The sequence below is a fragment of the Arachis ipaensis genome, chromosome B2 (genome assembly GCF_059453495.1).
Source record: "Arachis ipaensis isolate K30076 ecotype BB chromosome B2, ASM5945349v1, whole genome shotgun sequence".
Lineage (NCBI taxonomy): Eukaryota > Viridiplantae > Streptophyta > Magnoliopsida > Fabales > Fabaceae > Arachis > Arachis ipaensis.
In genome coordinates this window covers 25155067-25180158 of record NC_142437.1, presented here as the reverse complement: position 1 = coordinate 25180158, position 25092 = coordinate 25155067, and the positions used below count along the sequence as shown (strand labels likewise).

The 25092-nt window shown below is 35.0% G+C and overlaps 1 protein-coding gene and 1 pseudogene across 1 annotated transcript; one reads left to right on the top strand and one right to left on the bottom strand.

Moving 5' to 3' along the window:
- The first annotated feature begins 4189 nt into the window (after nucleotides 1-4189).
- Nucleotides 4190-13963, top strand: LOC107627043 (pre-mRNA-splicing factor ATP-dependent RNA helicase DEAH10-like; annotated as a pseudogene).
- A 1865-nt stretch (nucleotides 13964-15828) lies between these two features.
- LOC107627042 (uncharacterized) lies at nucleotides 15829-19766 on the bottom strand. Its single transcript, XM_088505744.1, has 6 exons — nucleotides 19692-19766; nucleotides 19417-19591; nucleotides 18642-19142; nucleotides 17412-18533; nucleotides 16539-17302; nucleotides 15829-15849 (listed from the first exon to the last, which is right to left on the bottom strand). The coding sequence occupies exons 1-6, from the start codon at nucleotides 19764-19766 to the stop codon at nucleotides 15829-15831; spliced, it is 2658 nt and encodes an 885-aa protein (XP_088361870.1).
- Nucleotides 19767-25092: the final 5326 nt, after the last annotated feature.

Below are 25092 nucleotides of genomic sequence, written 5' to 3'. Positions count from 1 at the left end.
TTTTCGGCCTTCTAGAAGGTTTCGGAGGGTCGGATCCGGGTAGCCGGGTTTGGGGACTATCCTGGGTCGTGGGATTCGTGGGCCGGATCCGTAACAGTTATCAATACCAAATTCATCTCAATGATTTTTCACCAACAAAAAAAACTTGCTCAGTGAATTTTCATCAACAAATTATTTAACAAATTCAACTCAGTAAATTAACAAATTCAACTCAGTGATTATTTTTAGTGACGAAAAGATGTAGCTAAGTAATTATTTGAGTAGAACAGCAACAAATTCAAAATTCAGATCAATAACAAATTTATCTCAATGATTTTTCATCAACAAAAAAACTAGCTCAGTGAATTTTCATCAACAAATTATTCAAGGTTCATAATCAATATGATTTTTTTCAATAACAAAGAGACTAATTCATTGATATTGTCAGCAAAAAAATCAAAGACAGCAACAAAACAGAAAAGGAAAGAACAGGAAAATTTGTTGGAACTCCCCAAATTGGGACTAGGTTGTGTGAAGGAAGCCGACGGCGGGGAGGAAGCTAACGGCGAAAGTTGCTGAAGATGAGGAGGAAGTCCCGTAACCTGCTGCTTCTGTCTCTGGCGACGATAGGCGCAACGACGGCGCGACATTGACTGCGAGGCAGTGACAAGACAGGGAAGGAGCGCGAGACCGGAGACCGTAGGAGAGCGACGACGAGCTTATCGGAGGCAGTGAGAGAGACCGATGCCGAGAGAGGGAGAGAACTTGGGTTCGAGAGCAATGCGGCACAGACGCACGGTGAGAGATGAGGGAGCTGCTGTGACAGTGATGTTGAGGGAGGAGAAGAGGACCGTGAAATGACGTAGTTTCATAGATTTAATGGGAAAAAATTACTCGGACTTATTTATTTAAATCGGACGGGTCGAACCGGGGGTTAAAGCACCTGGTTTAGACATAGATTTTATTAACCGGTTCTTAATAAACAACCAATCATAAAATGACACCTCAACAACTTAAAAAAAAAGTTATTTTGGGCATCTTTATGTGAGTCTTCCCCAATTTTTTATGTGCTTATAATATTTTTGTTTAACTAATACATTATGAGTATTTGGTAAATTTAAAAAACTAACCCAAAGTGTTCTGTTTAGGATTTCGATTTGTAGATAATGAAGTATGTATAGTAACTACTAGGTTTTGTGTTGAATTTACTACCATCAAAATGTGAATTTCAACTAAGCTAGAAATTAGTTCTTGGTTTTCAACGCAGGAATAGTTGAGAATTTTACTTCCAACAAAAAAAAAATTAATCAAATTTAAAAATATTAATTTTCATGTTTAAGTTATCAATATTGAGTTTAAGACTAATTTAAAGAATAAATGAGTTATCAATATTAAGTTTAAGGAATTAATTTTATATTTTTATTTTAAAATTATAAATTTAATATTAATAATTAAAAATAAATTATAAAAATAAAATATCTTAAGTTATTTAACATGTAAAATAAACAAATTTAAATTAAAAAAATAAGATTAAAAAAATAATAAACTGTTATTACGTGTCACAAAAACAATATACAAATTTACTAATATTATTTAAAGATTAGTTATTTATAAATATTATTAAATTTATTTATTTCTTAATCCTATTTAATTAGAAACAAATTTAAAAAATTATATCTAAAACATTCTTTATCTTCATCCATAATTCTAATAGATAAAAAAATATATTTCTTCAATTTTAACTTAAACATCTTTAAGTATCTTTAATTTTATTATTTTTTAAGATTATTAATTTTTATTTTGATTATATTATCTCATCATATTATACACTATTAGTGTCTCATAAGTTGTCTCCGCATATTAGTTATTATAAAAGAGTAAAAAATCTAACTATTAGTGTATAATATTTATTTCTTCACTAATTTAGTAAAAATATAATCATAATTTTTTTTTTGAAACTATAATTCACTAATTGTTGTTAGCTAATCTGTGAACTATGATTTTTCATTATTGTGATTTAGGATTGTGGATAATTTTAAATAATTGTTGTTAGTCAATCTGTGAACCTTGGTGTTGTTACTTGCTACTGGGTTGAATATAGGGATGTTCAAAATCGATTCAAACCAAACAAAATCGACTAACCGAACTAAAAAATCGAAAACTGAAAATTGAAAAAATCGAACCGAACCGAGTCACTAAATAACCCTAAATGAACCAACTCCCAACGCCAAGTAGACGACCTAGCCAGCCGCACTCGAAACCAAGGTTCTGAAAATCGGACCGGACCGGCCAGTTCGACCGGGTTAACCAAAAACCGATCATCTGATCGGTCTGGTTGACCTCCAAAACCTCTCTGCAAAAAATCGAACCAAATCGAACTGCAGTTTTAATAAACGATCGGATCGGATGACTTTTTCCTAAATAACTGAAGCAAACAGCACCGCAAACACCCCTAAAGTCTTGAATAATTGTTGAACAATTTTGAATATTTTTTACTATTGAGATTACTGGTTGGAGTGAGTTGCTATGGATTGTTGTTTTATTATAATTGAATTGTATTGTTTGCTCAACTGCTTAGAACGAAGGCAATGGCCTTCATTGATTTTAATTTTCGTTTTCTATTCTTTTTCATTCTTTGCCCAAAACATTGATTTTTGTTTGGGATTCTGCTAGTAGTACTCAGATTGAAATTTGAATCATTGAATGGTTAGCTCCGCTCTGATGCTGTATTGTACATTTGCTACTTTGTTTTCTTAGTTTGGATTGAATCATTGAAGGATTAGTTAATTTAGTTCACTGGTTAACCTTGTTAGTCTTTATTAAAATTGTACTGCTGTTTTATTTTTTTTATATATAGTGATGTACTGTTGTGTTTTGTGACTCAATTGTACTTTGATTGTGATTGACTTGATGACTTAATTGTGTTTGAAATTGAAATTATTGAATGATTAATTGATTATTGATTAACTATGGCTGCTCTATTGTGATGATGTTGTGTTTTGTGATTTTTATACAGTAATGTGTTGTATTGTAACTATCTTGATGACTTAGTTGTGTTTAGATTATATGATTATTGATTAATTGTGCTGTTGTGTTTTGTGATTTTTATAGTGATGTGATGTTGTTTTATGTTTTGTGATTCAATTGTATTTGCTGTAATTATGATGTAAGGTATTTATTTATAATTTATTTTTGTTATAAAACAGTTTTTCGGTTGAATCACGGTTGAACCGATTGGGCCAATAAACTATTGAACTAGTAGCTAGAGCGGTTCGATGACCGGTCCGGTTGTTAGAAACTTGGTCCTTATACATATTTTATTTGTTAGAATTAATTGTTAATTTCTAATAGAGTCTTGTTAGAATTGATTGTTAATTGTTAATAGTCTTCGTTGCTGTAATGTGATTGTTAATCGTTCTAATAGATTGTCAATGTGATAGTGTGATTAGAATTAGATAATAGGCTGTGTTAAAATTGATTGTTAATTGCTAATAGATTCTGTTAGAATTGATTAATTGCCTATTTGATTGTTGATTGTTAATAAGCTCCGTTCCTGTAGTGTAATTGTTAATTGCTTAATTAGAATTGATTGCTAATTGCCTAATTGATTGTCACTGTTATTGTGTTAAATTAAAATAGTATTGTAGTATTGACTAATTTTATGTCTATTTTCGTATTAGTTATTTTTAGAAAGTGAGACTTGATTATTGTTAAATTGTTGGTGAAGATATGTATTTCAAACCCAGTAGTCTGACCGGTTTGATCACCGATTCAGTTTTGACAACTATGTATAATATCATATTTCTAAAAATCTGTACATATATGTACGTATATTTATATTTATATGTGTATGCTATGTAAATTACATTATACTGATAATATAATAGTTATATTTACCAAAATATCAATCATCTTATGCAATTTTCCGGCATTGCTGCCTTGACTGAAGTGCTTTTTCCATGTTAACTTAATATTTAAGAGAGAGTATGATTCACGACTTATAGTAAGATTTTTGTTATGGAAGATAATTTTTTGAGACCTAACTAAAGATTTGTTGTAATTGTTTCATAGTTGGATAGCAGAATATATCAGATAGGCCCTAACTCGGTATCCTCTTTGCTGTTCTTTTGCAGCAAGTTTTTAAAATCTCAGTGGTAGCCACTTTCACATCTCCAAATTAACAGTTTTGGATTTTTTTGAAATGCCTTCCATGGCTAAGAGAAACCATAACCCTTGTTCTACCGGAAAATTTTCTAATGAAAAACAGAATCGTCAAACTGAATTCTCTGCATGGTATGGATTTCTGCAATACATGTCAAAATTCATTATTTCCTCCAAACCCACGAATGAAAGAATCACGTTTGTAATCACTTTGGAAAAAGAGAAAGGAGGGAGGGGTGGGGAGGAGGAGGGGAGGATAAACTTGACTGTAATTTTAGTGTTGTTGTTTTGTAACATTTATAGTTTCCTTTTTTAGAAGGCAAAAGATAGCACAGCAGAGAAAGTCTATCCCGAAAGCTTCTGGTATTGGCTGAGCTTGATTTTATATTTTCTTCCTTGTTATGTTTTTCCTAGTTATTTTCGTCTTGTGTTGTGATAATCCGAAGTATGCTTGTTGTCGTCATTGTGTACTCTTGTAGTTGAGAAAAGACTCATTGAAAAGGTCCAAAAGAATGATATTTCGATTATCGTTGGAGAAACAGGAAGTGGAAAAACCACACGTAGGTCACATCTTATTTTTTATATAATTCATTATTTAGTTTTTCTATAAAAGCAAAGGAAAAAAGGCTTTTAAGCATAGAAAATTTTCACCATGTTCTATTTATTCCATTTAACTGTGTAGAGATTCCACAGTTCCTGTTTGGTGCTGGATTTTGCCATGATGGAAAAGTGATTGGGATAACTCATCCGAGATGTGTAGCTGCCATTACAGTTGTAAAACGGGTTGCTGAAGAATGTGGTGTTGAGTTGGGCCAGAAAGTTGGGTACTATGTTAGATTTGATGATACTACTTCCAGCTCAACAAGAATTAAATATATGACAGATGGATTGCTTCTAAGGTATACGTGTAACATGGATGTTTGGATATCTTTTTCCGTTTTCCAGTAAGATTCATTTTGTGAGACTTTTACTGGGAACTTGGCCAATCAGAATTCGCTGCTCTTCTCAATACTGAAATACGGAAGAAATTATGATTTGCTTTGGTGGTGTCTCTCTGCCATTTGTTTTAAGTTATTTTTTTAAGAATGAGTTAACCAAACCACGTTCTTCACAAATTGTCCTCTTTGACATGGATTTTAGTTGTATATGATTTGAAGCAGCTAAGGAGATTTCAATTTGAAATATCTGTTTTCTGTAGATTGTAAGTGCAGCTTTTTGTATAGGATAGCTAATGTGTTTCTTTATGCTTATAGGGAAGCATTGTTGGATCCATATCTTTCCAAGTATTCTGTTATAATTGTTGATGAAGCACATGAGAGAACTGTCCACACTGATGTCTTGCTGTCCCTACTAAAAAATGTACAATCTACTCGGTCAAGATCTGTTGCTGATGATTAGGGCATTAACTTTAGAAAAAAGAATGTGAATGCTGGTATGTCACTGGAGAAAGAATACAATGGTCAGAGCAGAAGTTTTCTTAAAAAGGATAACCACGAAAAGTATGCTCCATTGAAGCTAATAATTATGTCTGCTAGTCTTGATGTTCGCACTTTCTCCGAGTATTTTGGCAATGCCAAATTTGTTCACATCCAAGGGAGACAATTTCCTGTGGATATATTTTACACATGCCATCCAGAAGAAGACTATTTAGATGCTTCCTTGATAACAATATTCCAGGTGATATGTTTAATTAATAACCATTTCATTTAATCTAATATAATGTAATCGATATTTTATTTGATTGTAATGAGAAATCTTTAGATATTTTACAGTGCATCACTCTTGGTTTCTACATATGCATTTATGGTATTTACAGCTTCATAACTCATGCGATGGTTCACTCCATTCATTCTCATTAGCGCATTGAATCATCCAACGATATTGTCGCGTATATATTATAAATTAAATCATATGGTATACGGTTATAACAATGTAGTGAGTGATGGATGACTGAGAAACAAAGTTCATAGCTTTGTTGCTTAAACTCATGTCATTGATCTATAGATTCATTCAAAGGAGGACCCTGGTGATATACTAGTATTTTTGACTGGTCAAGAAGAGATTGAATCAGTTGAAAAGCTTATCAATGACAGACTCACTCAGTTTCCTGAAGGGAGTGAGAAGCTTCAAGTTGTGCCTATATTTGTAGCTCTTCCATCTGAGCAGCAATTGCGGGTCTTTGCACCAGCTCCGTTTGGATTTTGCAAAGTATCTCATTTTTGCATTCATTTTTCATTTGCTCTATCTCTCAACTGATTCAGTAAAACTAAAGGGAAAATATATTTAAGTTAGGCGTTTGTAAAATTGGATTCAAATATTTAAAATGATTGATATATTTGGTCTAGGTTTCTATTAAATATCGTGAGGCATTCTGTTTTATTTGACTATATCTACAATTTAAAGTAAAATGCTGGTGGCCTCATTTTAGAGTTGAATATGCATATGCACATGCTTTTAAATTCATATATAATCTATTTTCAAGTGAAACAAATTCATATATAATCTATTTTCAAGTAAGGTTCACTGTAAGTGCTACCAGCTTTTCCATAACAACTACCTCCTATGATTTGGTAAATTTCAGCTCAGCTAGACATAATCCCTATGAACACTATAATTTTTTTTATTTTGTAAAAAATAATTGGGCATCCACCTGTTTTTATGAGATTTGATGCAAATTTTAAATAATAATCGAATGGGTACTCACTTGCTTTTAGTTGGATTCAAGTTATCTTTCTATTTCTTTCTTAGGTAATATTGGCAACTAATATTGTTGAGACATCAGTAACAATTCCTGGAGTAAAGTATGTAATAAATCCTGGCTTTGTCAAAGCATGTTCTTATGATTCTGAAAAAGACATGGAATCTTTGATTATAGTACCTACATCGAAATCCCAGGCACTGCAAAGAAGGTATGGTGCAAGATTCTGTTTTAGTGTGCTTAATGTTGATTGTTGCTTTAATTTAGTCAACAAAAACCTGAAAAGCTTTTCTCTGTTTAATCGAGGATGACAGTTTTTCCAGTGTTAATGTAGTTTAGTGTAGAAAACCTTTTTCTCACATCACACGGCATTGCTGAACAAATACTTTTTAGATACAAATCTGGCATATTGTTTTTGGTATATTTTTCAATTTGTTTTTGTCACGTGTTTTTTTTTGCTATGCATGTCCATTGGGAATCTCTTTATTATAAAGCTTGTTATATATTTTATCAGAAAATGAAATTAAACTGAGTGATGTAACCTTTTATTTCTTTTATCTTTATGATGCCTTTTCAAGTCTTAAACTTTCTTTTCTGTATCATAGCTCATTCTTTAATTGTGATTTTATGTGTAGTTGTTCTTACATATCATATGTTGGTTATAATGAGTGATGTCATTTGCATAATTATTATTGCTAAACAATCTTTCTGAAATTAACATATACATGGAATTCTTTATTAAGTACGAACAAACTGATTGTTAGCTTTGTTGTTCAGTGGCCGTGCAGGGCGTGAAGGACCTGGAAAATGCTTTTGTCTATATCTAGAAAGTGAATTCGAGAAGCTTGAGGATTCGACAAAGCCAGAGATTAACCGGTGCAACCTATCTAATGTGATTTTGCAGCTTAAGGCCTTGGGTGTTGATGACATAGTAGGATTTGATTTTATTGAGAAACCCTCACGGTGAGAAACTTGTCAGCATTTTGGTTTTATTGTTTCCCTACATTTACATATTTATCAGTCTTTATGTGCTCCATTTTTGCTGATAATTATTTGTCGTAGCATTTTTTTTAGATATGTCTATGGTGAATCCTTTTTATTTTTAACATATGGTTTTTGATGGCACAATGGTAAAATTCTCCCTTTCTTAAGAAGTGTTACACATTAAAAAAAATCATTATATTACGGGGGTGGCATTTGAATGTTCACTTCAGCATTACCCTAACGGATGTGAGACGAAAGTTTTGCTGTTTCTAAAAGTGGGACACATAGTTGGTCATTTTGAAAAGCTGGGGGGATCAAATTGACCCATTCAACCAATTTCAGGAATCAAGATGCACATTACCTCAATATTTTAGCTTTTGATAAATAAAGAAAGAAGGTGGAGTTTTGTGATTAATTTTGGAAGAAAACAATAACTTTCTGAATCCAAATGGACCCAAATGATTCTATTCTCTTCAATATAACATCAACCACAACCACTTTCTAAGGTAGTAAAAATGAGTTTTAATAGTTCATTTCACTTATTATCATAGTACAACCTGAGAATAATATATATGGTTGTTTGCACTGTGATGCACATTATATATGAGGTAAATATTTGGAAACATATATGAGGTAAATAAAAATTTCTGTTTGACTAGATGTAATTTCTGATCTCTTTGATAATATATTAGTGAATTATTCTTCTAGCATCCCTTGTTAGTGAGCTTTTGAAATTTATTTTGATCTCTTGTAAGCTGTATGATGTATTGTACTATTGAACTGAAGTAGCCTCTTTCAGGGTCAGGGATATATATATATATATATATATATATATATATATATATACTATGTAAAACATTATTGAAAGCTTGTTCCCTTTCATGTTTGAACAGGACAACGATTATTAAATCATTGGAACAGCTATTTTCACTAGGTGCTCTAACAGATGACTGTTAGCTCTCTGATCCTGTTGGGCATCAAATGGCTCGGTTGTCCTTGGACCCTATTTATTCTAAAGCTCTTATCTTATTTAGTCAGTATAACTGCTTAGAGGACATGTTGATAACCGTAGCAATGCTGTCTGTGGAATTCATATTTTATGCTCCCTGTAAAAACCAAGTAGAGGTTTGAATGATGAATTCTGATTCTACTGCGTATCTGTTATATTATCTTTTGATGTTACTATGAAAAACGAGACTTAAAACGATTTTAGTCAAATGCCTGTCTTTTTTTCCTCTTGTCCTTATAATTCTTTTGGTTTTCATTTAGTAAAATTTCAAAGTTGGTTATTTAAGTACCTACAATTAGTTTGCTTGCTGATGTGATATGTCTTGCCACATCAGCATTTAACTTGCCAGTTCAGCACTTAACAGAACAAACTAGGACTAAAATAGATAACTTTAATTTTACTCGACTAAAAGCAGAAGAAAAATTTTAGGACCAAAACATAAGAGGTGTTTCGTAGGGACCAAAAATTTATTTAATCCGACAAACAAATATGAATATTAATCATTGATTGTATACTTTCATAGTCTACCCCTCTATTGACTTTTTAACAGAATGTGTAAATAGTGTATAAATAATTTATAAAATAAGCAATGAATTTCTGTAGGAAAATTCTAGTGTCCAGGGTCTTCATTTTTTTTACTAGAAAATTTTTCTGGCATTATTCTCATTATTGTTTGTCCAACCTTGTAGCAAGAGATTGCTGAAGCTTATGGAGATTGTGCTTACTTCTAATGTTCCCTCTGTTGTTGAGAAATTTGAGTTGTTGTGCATGTTAGTGCGATTTCAGATTTCTACCGCACTATGTTGTCATTTTTGTAACTTTTCTGAACATTTGGCCAATGCCTTTATCGTTGGTCCGGAGAGCCTTTGTAAGTTTGTTTGAGGGTGCACTTAGAATTCGCAAAGTTACAAAGGTATATCTTGTTTGGTTATACAAGTGTGGGGGCTCTTATTTGGTTATATAAGTGTTATTTTTCTTGCTGCGTGCCATAATTTCACATTATTTGAGTTATGACTTATGAGTTATGACTTGAATTTAATGTTATGTTTATTTGCTAAATTTATTATTGTATTTGTTGCATTAATTAAATGTCTTATGACTAAAAAATTGTTTATATAGATTAGATTTTATAGTTTATTATATTTATAATTTTTCTGCATATATATATATATATATGATTTTTTAAGTAATCTGTAGTTTCTTACAATACCATTCACCATATTTTTATGACGAATTTGCGGGTAGAAATTAAGATGCCTGTGAGTAATGTGGCAGGTAGTGTGGCCGAGACATGGGTGTTCAAGATGGGTGTGGATAAACTTTTAAAATGCCTTACAATTTTTTCTTTCTTTTTAACTAAAAAATACCCTTTTATAAAAAATATAATTTCTTTAATAAAAAATAATTTATACACCGTATATCAAATTCAATATTCACAACATTGTTTAAACTTCTAAAGCATTTAAAATATGTAATAATAATGCATATCAAAATTTTTTTAATTATGAAAAGCTATTTATATATAGAGTAATACTATATATCTAAGTCTTTTTATGAATTAAGTTCAACCACATTAAATAAAAAGACTTAGAATAATGCTAGCCACTATATAGTTGTTAGAATCGAATCGATGATCGAACCGGTCAAGTTACTGGATTACTGGATCACTGGTTGAATCGGTTAACCTGGTCCTATATAAATAAAAATAAAAAATAATAAAAAATTTAAAATTAAAATTTAAAATACATATTTTCACTAACATTTTAAGAATATCTAGCTATTCTAAATTAATATAAAATAAGAACAATAAGTATTTTGTTAATTTTACTCTATCATAAATATTTTATTTTATTTTTATATTAAAATAACTATTATTTTTAAATTTTAATAATCTATTAATTAATTTATATCTATTATACTATTATATACTACTAGTATTTAATTAAAATAATATTAATAGATATTATATAATTATGAAAAGAAAAAATAAGTGAATTTATAACTATAATTAAAATAAATTAAATAAAAATAAATTATTTAATGATATATATATATATATATATATATATATATATATATATATATATATCATAATTTACAAATAAATTAATAAAGAGTGTTACAACCCGGTGGTTGATTCTGATTTTATTATTCAGGTTCACCTGAACTCCAATATGATTGGAAAAGTTGAATTGATATACGGTCTATATGTGTACTCAAAGAATTCAGAATTTTTGAATAAAGGCTCTTTTGATGAAAAGTCTACACCTAATAAAGTCTCATCTAACAATATTTTAGATGGAGCTGATATTTGTAATCCAATTGATACCAAAATATGACACAACAGATTAGGTCACTTGTCAATTTTTGTTTTGAAACATTTGCCTACTTTTTTAGTTACTAATGTTGATCTGTTTTGTGAGATATGTCCTTTATCCAAGCAAAAGAGACTTTCCTTCATATCAAACAATAATCAAGAAGCAAATCGTTTTACTCTTGTTCATTATGACACCTAGGATCCCTATAAGATCCCCACCTACTTGGGAGAAAGATATTTTCTAACGTTAGTGGACGATCACAGTCGTTACACATGGATACACTTGATGAAATCAAAATCTGAGGCAACAACAATTATAAAAGATTCTTTTGCCATGGTTCAAACTCAATATGGCTGCAATATTAAGTTGAGATCGAAAAATGCACCAGAACTCCCACTCACTAAATTTTTACAAATGAGAGGAACTACTCTTCATCAGTTTAGTTGTGTGGAAAGGCCTCGGCAGAACTCAGTGGTCGAGAGAAAACATCAACACCTCCTCAATATGGCAAGGAGTTTATTTTATCAATATGGAATTTCAATAAGATTTTGGAGGGATCGCGTAACCACAGTGACGTTCCTTATTAACGGAACCCCCTCCTCACTATTGAATTGGCAGTCACCTTACAAAATCCTTTTCAAAAAGGATATATCCTACACAGATTTGAAAGTGTTCGAATCCCTTGCTTATGCTTCAACTTTGTCTTCATCTAGAAACAAATTCATTGCATGCGCTACACCGGCTGTGTTCGTGGGTTATCCAAAAGGCTACAAAGGATACAAATTGTATGACATTAAGTCTAAGAAATTTTTTATTTCAAGGGATGTGGTTTTTCATGAACTAAAGTTTTCCTTGAAGTCTGATAATAAGGAGCTTCAAGAATCTGATTCTTTTGTTGACTATGTACTCCCTAGACCCTACCTTGCTCCTTTAGATAACTCAACCTTATTGCAGAAGCCTCATCCATCTCTTATCCAGCAAGATCACCAACTTCAGAACCAAGAACAAAAAATTAGAAGGAGCACTAAACTTCACCGACAACCAGCTTATTTGTCATATCATCAATGCAACAATGTTACTTCACCTTTCGCAATGGTCAACTACTGCTCTTATACCAAGTTAAGGCACTCCGTATGACCGTATCGAAAATTTTTTTACAAGTCCCTGAGTTTTATGAGCCACATTTTTATCACCAAACTGCCAAATATCCTCAATGGCAGCAAGCTATGGCTAAAAAATTGCAAGCAACGAAAAATAATAAAACATGGGAGGTGGTAGAGCTCCCAAAAGGAAAGAATTGCATCAGTCGCAGATGGGTGTATAAGGTGAAAAGAAAACAAGTAGGAATTAGTGGCTAAGGGTAACACAAAACAAGTAGGAATTGATTTCAATGACACTTTCTCTCCTATGGCTAAACTCACCACTGTGAGAATGCTCCTTGCCATAGCAGCCATTAAAGACTGAAAATTGTTGCAACTTGACATGAATAACACCTCCTTAAATGGGGGATTTATTGGGTTTTTTCTCTCCTTTGTGAGGCCCAAGCCCAACTTTTTGGGGGTGTATTCTTGTACTCTAGTGTCTCTTCCCGAATCAGATTTTTGGAGATCTTTTGAGAGTGAGAGAGTGTAGCCACAAAGTGAGAGAGAAGAGGAAAAATAGAGAATTTCCGTTTTTATGCAAAGCAGTAAATTTCAAATGCCAGTTTCTCATTCGTTCACCGTTGAATCGGCTTGAAATTTGAACTACGTGCTCCTATCATCTTGTTCTTCATTATGGTCGGTGGAGATGTTGATTGGAGATTTGCAGTAAGAAAAATTGGCTTCGCAAGAGAGAAAATAGGTTTCTCGTTTTTACACAGAGCAGCAATCTTTGAACAGCAGTTTCTCATTATTTCACCGTTAGATCGATGTGAAATTTGGACTGCAGATTTTTTGCATCTTGTTCTTCATTCTGAATGGTGAAGATTTTAACTGAAATTCTGCAGAGGGAGAAATAGGCTTCAAGCAACAGCTCTATTTTGGGGTATTTTTCATCTTCTTGCTTCTCATTTGTAAGCTTTAGTGTTTTGATATTTTGGCTGGCTATATGCACATTTTTGTGCTTTGTTTGAGACTCTTTTGTACCTCATTTGATTATAGTGGAGCTATTTCATTGGTCTGGACGACCCGTGGTTTTTACCTCTCACATTGAGGGGGTTTTCCACGTTAAAATCTCGGTGTGTTCTTGTTATTGCTTTACTTGCTATATTTGCTTATTATAGTTGATACCATATTGTGTTGTGAGTGCTTCTATATTGTTCTTGTATTTGATATTTGCGTTGTTTCCGCTGCTAGACTCTTTCATACTGGCATCAAAGCTTGTTGGTATTTTTCTGGAATTGTGATTATGTGAACAATGGAAGCTAATACTAGTAGGATGATCACTCTTAATGGTCCTAATTATGATTTGTGAAAGTCAAAGATGAAAGATTTGCTCTATGTCAAAAATTTTCATCAACCAGTTTTTGGTACAGAGGAGCCTAATGATAAATCTGATGATGATTCGACTTTGTTGCATAGACAAGTTTGTGGATATATTAGACAGTGGGTTGACGATAATGTGTTGAACTATATTATTGGAGAGGCACATGCTCGGACCCTTTGGATTAAGTTTGAACAGTTGTATGCTCGGAAAACTGGGAATAAAAAGATGTTTTTGATCAAGCAGTTGTTGGCTTTGAAATATACAGATGAGACATCAATGACAGATCACTTGAATAACTTCCAAGGAATTATGAATCAGTTATCTTCCATGGGTATCAAGTTTAATTAATAGGTTCAAGGATTATTACTTCTTGGCTCCTTACCAGACTCGTGAGAAATTCTCAGAATGTCATTGTCCAATTCTGTTCCTGATGGTGTAATCTCTATGGATCTTGCCAAGAGCAGTGTTTTAAATGAAGAAATGAGAAGAAAGTCACAAGGTACATCGACTACACATTCAGATGTTCTTGTTTCTGAGCTAGGAGGAGAAACAAAAGTCGAGGTTCTGAAAGTAGAGATCAAAGCAGAAGCAAGTCTCAAGAAAAGTATAAAAATATTGAGTGTCATCATTGTGGTCAAAAAGGACATGTGAAGAAATTTTGTTGGTAGCTAAAGAAGGAGAAAGCCAAGGCAAGTAAAGACAAGAGCACAAATAAAGATGATGGTAGCAAGGAAGACAAGGTTAATATAACTCATGATGATTTTCTTGTTGTTGAGGAGTTTGAATCTGTTAACCTTGTTGATAATAGCACTAGTTGGTTGATTGATAGTGGTGCTTCTATTCATGTTACATCTAGGAGGGATCTGTTTACATCTTATACTCCTGATGATTTTGGTGATGTGAAAATGGCTCATCAAGGTGTTGCAAAATGTGCCGGTGTTGGACAAGTTTGCTTAGAAACCTCCAACGGTACCAAGTTGACTTTGAAGCATGTGAAGTATGTTCCAGATATTCGGTTGAACTTACTTTCTATTGGTAAGTTGTGTGATGAAGATTTGGATAGCTCATTCTCTCGTGGTAGTTGGAAGCTCACCAAGGGTCCTATGGTTGTTAATACTACTGAGTTTGTTGATGAAACTGATTTATGGCATAAGAGATTATGTCATATGAGTGAGAAGGGCATGAGTATGTTATCCAAGAGGAATCTTTTATCTGTTTGTAAAGTTTCTTTACAAAAGTGCAACCACTGCTTTGCTGGGAAACAAAACAAGGTTTCTTTCAAGAGTCATCCACCTTCAAGGAAGCCGGAGATACTTGACTTGGTGCATTCTGATGTATGTGGGCCGATGAAGACAAGAACACTTGGAGGGTCTATCTATTTTGTAACCTTTATTGATGATCATTCTAGAAAACTATGGGTTTACACTTTGAAGACCAAAGATCAAGTTTTGAATGTGTTCAAGCAATTTCAAGCTTCTGTTGAAAGAGAAACTGGGAAAAAATTGAAATGCATTCGTACTGACAATGGTGGTGAGTACTCAGGTCCATTTTATGCTTATTGTAAAGAGCATGGTATAAGACATCAGAAGACTCCTCCAAAGACTCCTTAGTTGAATGGCTTGGCTGAAATGATGAACAAAACATTGGTTGAAAGAGTTAGGTGCTTATTGTCACAGTCTGTATTGGTAAAATCTTTTTGGGGTGAAGCTTTGAGAACTGTTGTTCATGTCTTGAACTGGACACCATGTTTTTCCTTGCAATTTGAAGTGTCAGAGAAGGTATGGTCAGGTAAAGATATTTCTTATGATCATTTAAGAGTCTTTGGATGTAAAGTTTTTGTTCATATTCCCAAAGATGAGAGATCTAAGCTTGATGTAAAGACTAGGCAATGTATTTTTATTGGCGATGGCATGGATGAGTTTGGTTACAGGTTTTATGATCCTGTTAGCAAGAAGGTGATTCGGAGTAGAGATGTTGTCTTTGTTGAAGACCAAATATTGAAGGATATTGATAATGCGGAGAAGCCAATGGTTCAGCCTAATGATAATTTTTCTGACTTGGATATTACTCCCTCTATGCTATAGTGGAAGATGGTAGAGTTGAAGCTCAAAATAATGAGCATGATACAAGTGCTTGCTCATCTTTCCATGCACTCCAGAGATTTTGGAATCCTTCTTCCTGTAATTGATATTTGTTAATATATTTCTAGTATATTAATGATAATTAGTACGTACCTGTTGCGTAAAACAAATGTTTAAGGTCGTTGTCTTTATCTCCTAGCATATATTGATGAGCTCCTTTGAAATCAAATTGTCTATTAAAAAAATATAAGTCGTTAGTCCTCAATAAATTGAAGTTTGTATACAAAGATATCTATATCAATGAAAAAGATTTAAAGATTAAAATTATATGTAGACTGAATTGTACCAAGAAGTAACTACACACACTTACTAAGAACATAAATTACCTGTGGGGAAGGTAACAATATTTCTTTGAAAACTACATTTCTGGTAAATTCTCCACTTGTTCCATCTATTTTTCCTTCTTTGACTAAAATTTTTGTAGTTGACTGAGAAATACTTCGAGACAGAGCAACATATAATTGGCTATGGCTAAATACATGTTTAGGGAGGTAGATCCCTACTTTAGGAATGGTCTGTCCTTGTGATTTGTTTATTGTTATTGCAAAACTCAACCTTACAGGAAATTGCTTCCGGATAAGTATAAAAGGCAGTCCTGAATTTTCTGTTGTTTTGTGTTTTATCCGAGGCAAGAAAGCTCTTCTTCCACAGTAATGACCGGTTAAAATTTCTACGTCCAACATGTTTTGAAAAGTTCCACGATATAGTAACCTTGTACCATTGCATAAGCCGGCCTTAGGGTCTATGTTTCTCAATAACATCAAAGGTGCACCTCTTTTTACCTTCAACACATGAGGTGGCAACCCGCCTGTAGAAACTGAGTTAATGTATTCTTGTTGATATAAATTATTAGCATCTCCTTCTACCTCATCAAATGAGACTAAATTTCGTTCTTCTCCTGGAAACTGGTTGATAATTATATCATTAAGCTGTTGCACATCATGATTTTTTGGCGTCAATATTGCCCTTTCTACCATGTAAGAAGCGTCCCACCCATGAGATTGTAAGTTTGAAAATATTTCTTCTATTAACTTGTGTAACGATGTTTCACCCTTCCACGGAATTGCCATATTTGCTTGTATCCGTACAAAGTCTTCATGTATGGTGGGCTCAATTCCATCACCAATGTGCATAAGATACTTAGCAAAAACATGATCATTAGAAGATCGCATATTTTGTCGCAAATGGAGAATTTTAGTGGAAGCCCATAAATGAGACTTAACTATAGAAGCTGAAATCATTTGTGACTTACTACCTTTCGGTACCACAGGCAGTACTTGGCGAAAATCTCCTTCCATCACCATCACTTTTCCTCCAAATGGCATACCGTTTGCTAATATATCTCTCAGAGTGTGGTCTAATGATTGCACCAATTCTTTATTTGCCATAGGTGCTTCATCCCAGAAGATTGCCGTTGTTTGTCTAATCAGCTTTGCAAGATCTGATTGTTTGCTTATGTTGCAAATGGATGATGGTTCTGCATTAATTGGGATCTTAAACCTAGAATGAGCTGTTCGACCCCCAGGCAATAATGTTGCGGCTATTCCTGATGATGCAGTTACCAAGACAATATCACCCTTATTTCTCAATTCTGCAATTATAGCTCTGTAAAGAAATATTTTGCCTGATCCTCCTGGCCCATCAACAAAGAACACCACTTTCTCTTCGATCAATTGTATTCATAATGCACTTGAAAGCTTTAGATTGGTCATTGTTCAATCTTGCTACGGAACACAGGTCTTCCCGAGGTACTTCGACAGACAGTTCTTCTTGGATAACTCTGGGTATTGAGTTGTTATTGTCATTTTCATGAGTTAGAGCTGGCAAATCGTATTGGGTAATCTGTTTTCCGTGCTGAAGGAGTATATCATTTATATCCCTGAGTAGCCGATTTGTGAACACTAATGCTGTTGTGGTGCTGGCTGACGGATAATCATCCACCATATATGAAAAAAATTCATCCCATAAGCTTCTTACATCTGTAGGCTCACAAAATATTAAGATGGTTGCAAACAACCTTCGTAAAGCACATGGTAATCGTAAAACAGAAGCCTCAACCAAACACGCATGGATGCTACTGTCACTCTCTAACAATCTTCGGTGTTGAGCAGATTGCTTGAAGAACGAATATTGGACCCCATTCACTGTTAGCAAGTCATCCCAACTGATTGGTCCTCTGACATTAGATAATAGAATACGCAAATAGAATTTTTCTCCTTCTGAAGGTGATACAGTATAAATTCGACCGATTGATCTTCTCTGTGTCTTGCGCCGACGCCATTCCTTTTCCTTGTTGTGCCAAGTGTAATACTCTGGAATTTTCCTGTACAGAAGATGCCTAGATTGTTGGTCCTCCTCACGATTTAGGGCAAAGAACTCAGTGAGCATTGTTCTAGAGAAATAATCATCATTAAGTATTTCAGGAATGGTTTGGTGATCATAGAAGCTCACTTGATGTTGATTTGGCAAATGAATTTGTAACCTTTCCACTGATGGATACATTCGATAAAGGTTAAATTTAAATATTCTCCAACATGCCTCTGGAGCAGCGATCCATCTTGCATCAACAAACTGTTGGACCTTGTCAACATTAGAACCGTTGTGAACTTCCATTGCAACTCGGTCTGGACCCTTGTAGCAATATTTGTAGAGATACTTTATACTCTTTATGCTACTATATATCTCAACATTAGTATGGCAATCATACTTTAGTAGTAGCCAAGGGTTGTACGGAACTACCCATCTATTGTCAACTGTGACATTTTGGTTAATCGGTACTGGAGTGTCGAATAGTCACCTATATTGCGGATATAAGTCGTCACCTCTTCGTGTTTCTGCTGTGAACTCTTTTGGGTAGTTTCGTTTGCATTGGCCATTTTTCATACAGAGCGAAGATTGATCAAGTGTTCCGCAAGGACCATGAATCATATGTTTTATCACTGCATCATGTAGGTGTGGTTCTACTTCTTTAGATGGTATCTCTGCACGTACCAAACTATCATAATGCTCTGGGTCAATTAACTTGTCATTGTTCTCTAAGATTAACAACATATGTACATGTGGCAACCCTCTTTTTTGAAACTCAGTGACATAAATATAGCTCTTCACCTTTCCCAAGACACCCTTAGTAATTACATCCTCTTTCAACTGTTCAAATTTGGCTCGAAAAATTTTTGTTGTTAGATCTGGACGATCTTGTGGAGTTTGAACTGGGTTGAGTTCTGAAGTTATTTCAGTCCAAGATGAATTGCATGTCATTGTGAGAAAAATATCTGGCTTGCCCTCTTTAAGAACAATCGCCATTCCATCTTCATATCGTTGGGTCATGTCGCGACGGCTACCAATGAACGACGATGGTAATTTTGTTCTTTTTCTTCCAACATTTTCTGAAGACAAATATATAGAGAAATATTATTAGTTTTAATAAGGGTTAAGTACTGAAATCGTCCCTAAGGTCTGGGGTGAAAATCAAAATCGTCCCCGACCTTTTTTTGTTATTAAAATCATCCTCAACGTTACAAAACGTTATAAAATCATCCTTTACTACTTCAATTTTATTATTTTGACCAAATTACCCTTTATAATTAATAAAAATAATATTAAAAAAAACAAAACAACCCCTCACCCTCCCCCCACCCGAGCCCAAACCCAAACCCAAACCCTGCATCTCTTCAGTTTCTTCCCTCTCAACCCTCTCATCCCCCGCTCCCAACCACAACCCCAATTCTTCTTCTCTCTCTCTTTCCGCCACCAAGCAGAAAAGCTCATCTTTTAATTCACCATCGGCGAAGTCTCTGGCATGCCAAACATATAATTTCTCGTTCCCGGAGTGCTCCTGCACACTCATCGAAGGTAGAATCAAATGATTGGCGCAGATCTTGAGCATATTCGCCAGTGGAGACGGCGACCTCTTCGAGTCTGACAATCGGAGCTACCTGAGCTCCGGTGTCCTCGTCCTCGCCGGCGGGAGCCTCCTCCTCTTTGCGGTGCTCGGCTTCGGTGTTCGACATGCTCTTTTTAATTTCTCAACCCACCGCCGCAACCCTTTCTCCTTTCTTCTTCCTCTCCTCTTTTACCTTCTCCTCTGTCCACTGACCCATGGCCGAACCATGTCAGAACCATGATGCAAGAGTATAACCATGATGCAAGAATAGGGCAGCACCGTGTGCGGTGGAGCTCCATGTCAGAACCACCACCACCACCGCCTCCACAAGCATTCTTTATACCGTCAAAGAGTTCATCTGAGAGTGTCAAAGGGCAACCTTTGACATCAGATTGTTCAGGGAATGCAGAGATTGTTGCTGTTGATAGATGAGATGGGCCTGGCTTGGGCTTGTGTTTGGGAGGATGGGCTTAAGGGTTTGAAGGGTTGTTGTTGATGATGAGTCATTGCACATGCGGCAATGGAAGAAGAAGATGATAATGCAGAAGAGGAAACGGGTTATTGCAATATGCCATTCTTCTAATTTCTAACTAGTTTATTTTAGATCTATAAGACTAGTTTAACTCCATAAAGTTAAGAGTAGGGATTAGTGTGTATTAATGTATTATCATGACCAAATCATTCATGGAATAGAAGGACTCAAGTTGACTTACATTGTCTCATAATCTCATTGAAGTCACATTATTTTGCTTTGATTGGGTTTGGTTGCTGGCGGAGAGGGGAAGAACGAGCTGGATTGGTGATGATGGTGAAGAAGATGAAGCTGCGTTGAATTTGAGAAGAACAAAAGAAGAAAGAACAGTCAAAAGAGGAAGGGGAAGAGGGGTGGGTCTCCTCTGGAATGCTGGGGGGGTGGGTGGGGTGGGGTTTTGTTTTTTTTTTAATATTATTTTATTAATAATGAGGGGTAATTTGGTCAAAAAAATAAAATTGAAATGGAAAAGGACGATTTTATAACGTTTTATAACGTTGAGGATGATTTTAATAACAAAAAAAGGTCGGGGACGATTTTGATTTTCACCCCAGACCTTAGGGACGATTTCAATACTTAACCCTTTTAATAATTATTTTGGGTAATTCTTAATGATTTATGAAGTAGCAATTAGATACAATATTTACCTGCATTGGTTTCTCCTGTGTGCAAAGCATCTTGTAAGCCTTGGTATAATTCAGCCCGTAATTTCTTCTGTCTAGTTCGAACCCATCTTAACTTTCTGGTTTCAATTTTCACATAGTTATCAACAACATATTGTTGTAGTAGTCGCCCTGCTTGCAATACGGTGGAATGATCATCGGGGCGGATCTACAAATTTTTAAGAATTTGCAAAAAAGATTAGATACATTGAACAATTTTTTGGCAGAATTTTATTGAAGTCTATACTGCGTAGGAAATGGGAATTTGTACCTGGAGCATATAGCTATTATATGTTTGGCATGATACTTTGCCGCCACTTTGACTTCGGGTATTGATATCCCATCCATAAGTTCCAAATGGAAAAAGAAGAGGATATTGTAGTGGATCGTAATAGCTAACGAATTCCTGAATCCTTCGTAGGCTACCAGCATGAGTTTGCACCTTAATATCTCGCCCACGAATCATTGTTTCAACGTCATCACCAACAATTATAGCTGCTACCTACGACGCAGTTGGAAGACTATATTGTGGCTAATTAGCAGGTCACTCTCTAATGACCAAACTACACTCATGTAGAGCTGACCGTTGTGCAAGCTGGCGAAACACATGGAGAAAAGGATTATACCGGTGTAGCAATTGTTGTAACTTGAAAACTAATGTTTCATGTAGTTGTGTGTTCTCCAGCATCCTATTCTGCAACTCGTGGTCAGTATCATATATGTACAGTTGCAAAAACCGTGGCCGCGTGCCCTGATCTGGATGAAATCCCCCTATACTGTGATATATTGAGCCTTGAGCACGAAATGTATATATACCACGACCTGTTATAGTCAGTTGTTCGTCTATGTGCACACCACACGAAGTGAAGGAAAATACATGATTGTATCCACGAATATGTTTTCTAAAATGATTTCCTTCTGCAGAGGGGTTGATGGTGTGCAGAAATTGGCAAATTAAAAATTGTTAAAACATTTACGTTGTAAATATAGTTCTTAACTTGCCAGAAATCTGCTCCTTAATTTAAAAAGGTGTCACAAAAAATTGAATTTAAAATACTGGGAGTATGAATCCCAGGTCGTCTCCCAACGAGTTGCAGAAAAGTGTGCTATTTTATTAATCAGAGGTTTTCAAAAAGGTTTGAATTGGGCAAACAGGAAATTAAATTGGTAAATTTGAATAATGTAAATAAAAGCCTTGACTGGGAATTGATTAGTTGGAATCCCTATTATTGTTGGAATGCTCTCAGGATTAATTGACAATTAAAGGTTATCCTGTTTAGTTATCCTTCGCTAGGTGAAGGAAAGTCAAACAAGTTGGAATGCTATGTCCGTTCACAAGTTGCAATCCACTTAATTAAAAGGGATTGGTGTTAGTGATTAGGAGGCAATCCAACCATAAACCCAATTACAATTTTTCTTTCAAGCCTTCCAACTCAAGGGTTCCTTTCAATTAATTCCCCATCAAGTTAGGAAACTACTCGTTCATTGTGAATGTAAAATTCATAGCATATAAAAAGGAATTAAAGAAAGACATTGTAAATAAAGTTAAAATAGTCAATTAAAAATAAAAGTGATCCTTGTATTAAATAATCCTAAGAATATTCCAATGGTAAAATTAAACAAAGCAAGGAACATGGAAGATTAAACCAAGTAAAGAAAACGAACTAGAATGACGAAGTCTTGATGAGGTAATAACTCTTCTCAGTATTTCAATGCCAAAAAAGTAAGAGAAACTAAAATCCTAAGAACTATGAATGTGTAGAGAGAAAACCTAGAGGAGGAGCGAAACTAGATCTAAAACTAAAAACTGTGTAGAATGAATGTTCTCTTTGGTTTCTGCTTGTTCTCTGGCTCTAGTTTGCTGTTCCGGGCCGAAAACTGGGTCAAAATAGGGCCCAAAATCGCCCCCAGCGAATCTGTAAATTATGCAGATCGTGCACGTCATGCGATCGCGTCGTTCATGCGGACGCGTCATTCACGTTTCTGCTTTGCCATACGGACGCGTCGTCCACGCCTCCGCGTCGCTCGTGCTTTTCCATTTCGCGCGGTCGCGTCATCCATGCGGTTGCGTCACTGCGATTTGATCTTCTTCACGCGGTCGCGTCGTCCATGCGGCCGCGTCGCTTCTCGCTGGTCATCTCCTCAATTTCTTGTGTTCCTTCCATTTTTTCTAGCTTCCTTTCCAGTATCCAACTCATTCTTGCCTTATAAAGCATGAAACGTTAAAAGCCTTAAACGTTTAACACACAGATCACGACATCGAATGGAATAAAGGAGAAGTAAAATGTATAATTAAAAGTCTCTAGGAAGCAGTTTTCACTCATGTAATAAATTCAGGAAGGAAATATAAATGCATGCTATTTTAATGAATAAATGGATCAGGATCATGATAAAACCACACAATTAAACACAATATAAACCATAAAATAGTGGTTTATCAACCTCCCCACACTTAAACATTAGCATGTCCTCATGCTTAATTGAAGGAGATGAAGTAAATAAGTATGAACATGCAGAAACTCATGCAATGCAATGCAATCCTATATATATATGAATGCAACTATATGATTCTTGTCTACTTGATCAAAAGTAAATAAGTTCTTCAAAACGATTATAATTCACATTCCACTAATTCAATTTTTATAAAGTAAGAGCAGATAAAAAATGCAAGAGGATAGCTGATGAGCGGATAATTTATACGCTTTTTGGCATTGTTTTTAGTGTGTTTTTAGTAGAATCTAGTTGCTTTTAGGTATGTTTTCATTAGTTTTTATGTTAAATTTACATTTCTGGACTTTACTATGAGTTTGTGTGTTTTTCTGTGATTTCAGGTATTTTCTGGCTGAAATTGAGAGACTTGAGCAAAAATCAGATTCAGAGGTTGAAGAAGGACTGCTGATGCTGTTGGATTCTGACCTCCCTGCACTCAAAATGGATTTTCTGGAGCTACAGAACTAAAAATGGCGTGCTTCCAATTGCGTTGGAAAGTAGATATCCAGGGCTTTCCAGCAATATATAATAGTCTATACTTTGCTTAAGTTTAGATGATGCAAACTGGCGTTCAACGCCAGCTCTCTGCCCAATTCTGGCGTCCAGCGCCAGAAACAAGTTGCAAAGTGGAGTTCAACGCCCAAACTGGCACAAAAGCTGGCGTTCAACTCCAGAAAGAGCCTCTGCACGTGGAACATTCAAGCTCAGCCCAAACACACACCAAGTGGGCCCCGAAAGTGGATTTATGCATCAATTACTTACTTCTGTAAACCCTAGTAGCTAGTTAATTATAAATAGGACTTTTTACTACTGTATTAGACATCTTTGGATTATCTTTTGATCTATTGATCACGTTTGGGAGATGGCCATTCGGCCATGCTTGGACCTTCATTACTTATGTATTTTCAACGGTAGAGTTTCTGCACTCCATAGATTAAGGTATGGAGCTCTGCTGTTCCTCAAAGATTAATGCAAAGTACTACTGTTTTCTATTCAATTCATCTTATTTCACTTCTAAGATATTCATTCGCACTTCAACCTGAATGTGATGAACGTGACAATCATCATCATTCCCTATGAACGCGTGCCTAACAACCACTTCCGTTCTACCTTCGACTGAATGAGTATCTCTTAGATCTCTTAATCAGAATCTTCGTGGTGTAAGCTAGAATGATGGCGGCATTCAAGAGAATCCGGAAAGTCTAAACCTTGTCTATGGTATTCCGAGTAGGATTCAATGATTGAATGACTGTGACGAGCTTCAAACTCGCGAGTGCTGGGCGTAGTGACAGACGCAAAAGGAGGGTGAATCCTATTCCAGCATGATCGGGAACCTCAGATGATTAGCCGTGCCGTGACAGGGCATCTTGGACCATTTTCACAAGAGGAGGGGATGTAGCCACTGACAACGGTGATGCCCTTGCATAAAGCCAGCCATAGAAAGGAGTAAGACTGATTGGATGAAGACAGCAGGAAAGCAGAGGTCCAGAGGAACGATTGCATCTCCATACGCTTATCTGAAATTCTCACCAATGATTTACATAAGTATTTCTATCCTTATCCTATTATCTAATTTCGAAAACCCATTACTATTTTATATCTGCCTGACTGAGATTTACAAGGTGACCATAGCTTGCTTCATACCAACAATCTCCGTGGAATTCGACCCTTACTCACGTAAGGTATTACTTGGATGACCTAGTGCACTTGCTGGTTAGTTATGCGAAGTTGTGAAGATATGTTTAGACCATGGTTCTGTGCATCCGTTT

Excerpts from the sequence above, each read along its gene's own strand:
- LOC107627042 (XM_088505744.1), bottom strand. The coding sequence starts at position 19,766 with ATGTCGAACACCGAAGCCGAGCACCGCAAAGAGGAGGAGGCTCCCGCC. Across the intron at positions 19,592-19,691 it reads ACGAGGACACCGGAGCTCAG|GAGCACTCCGGGAACGAGAA; the intron begins GTAGCTCCGATT and ends ATGAGTGTGCAG. Across the intron at positions 18,534-18,641 it reads ACTTGATCAATCTTCGCTCT|TACCGATTAACCAAAATGTC; the intron begins GTATGAAAAATG and ends TCGACACTCCAG.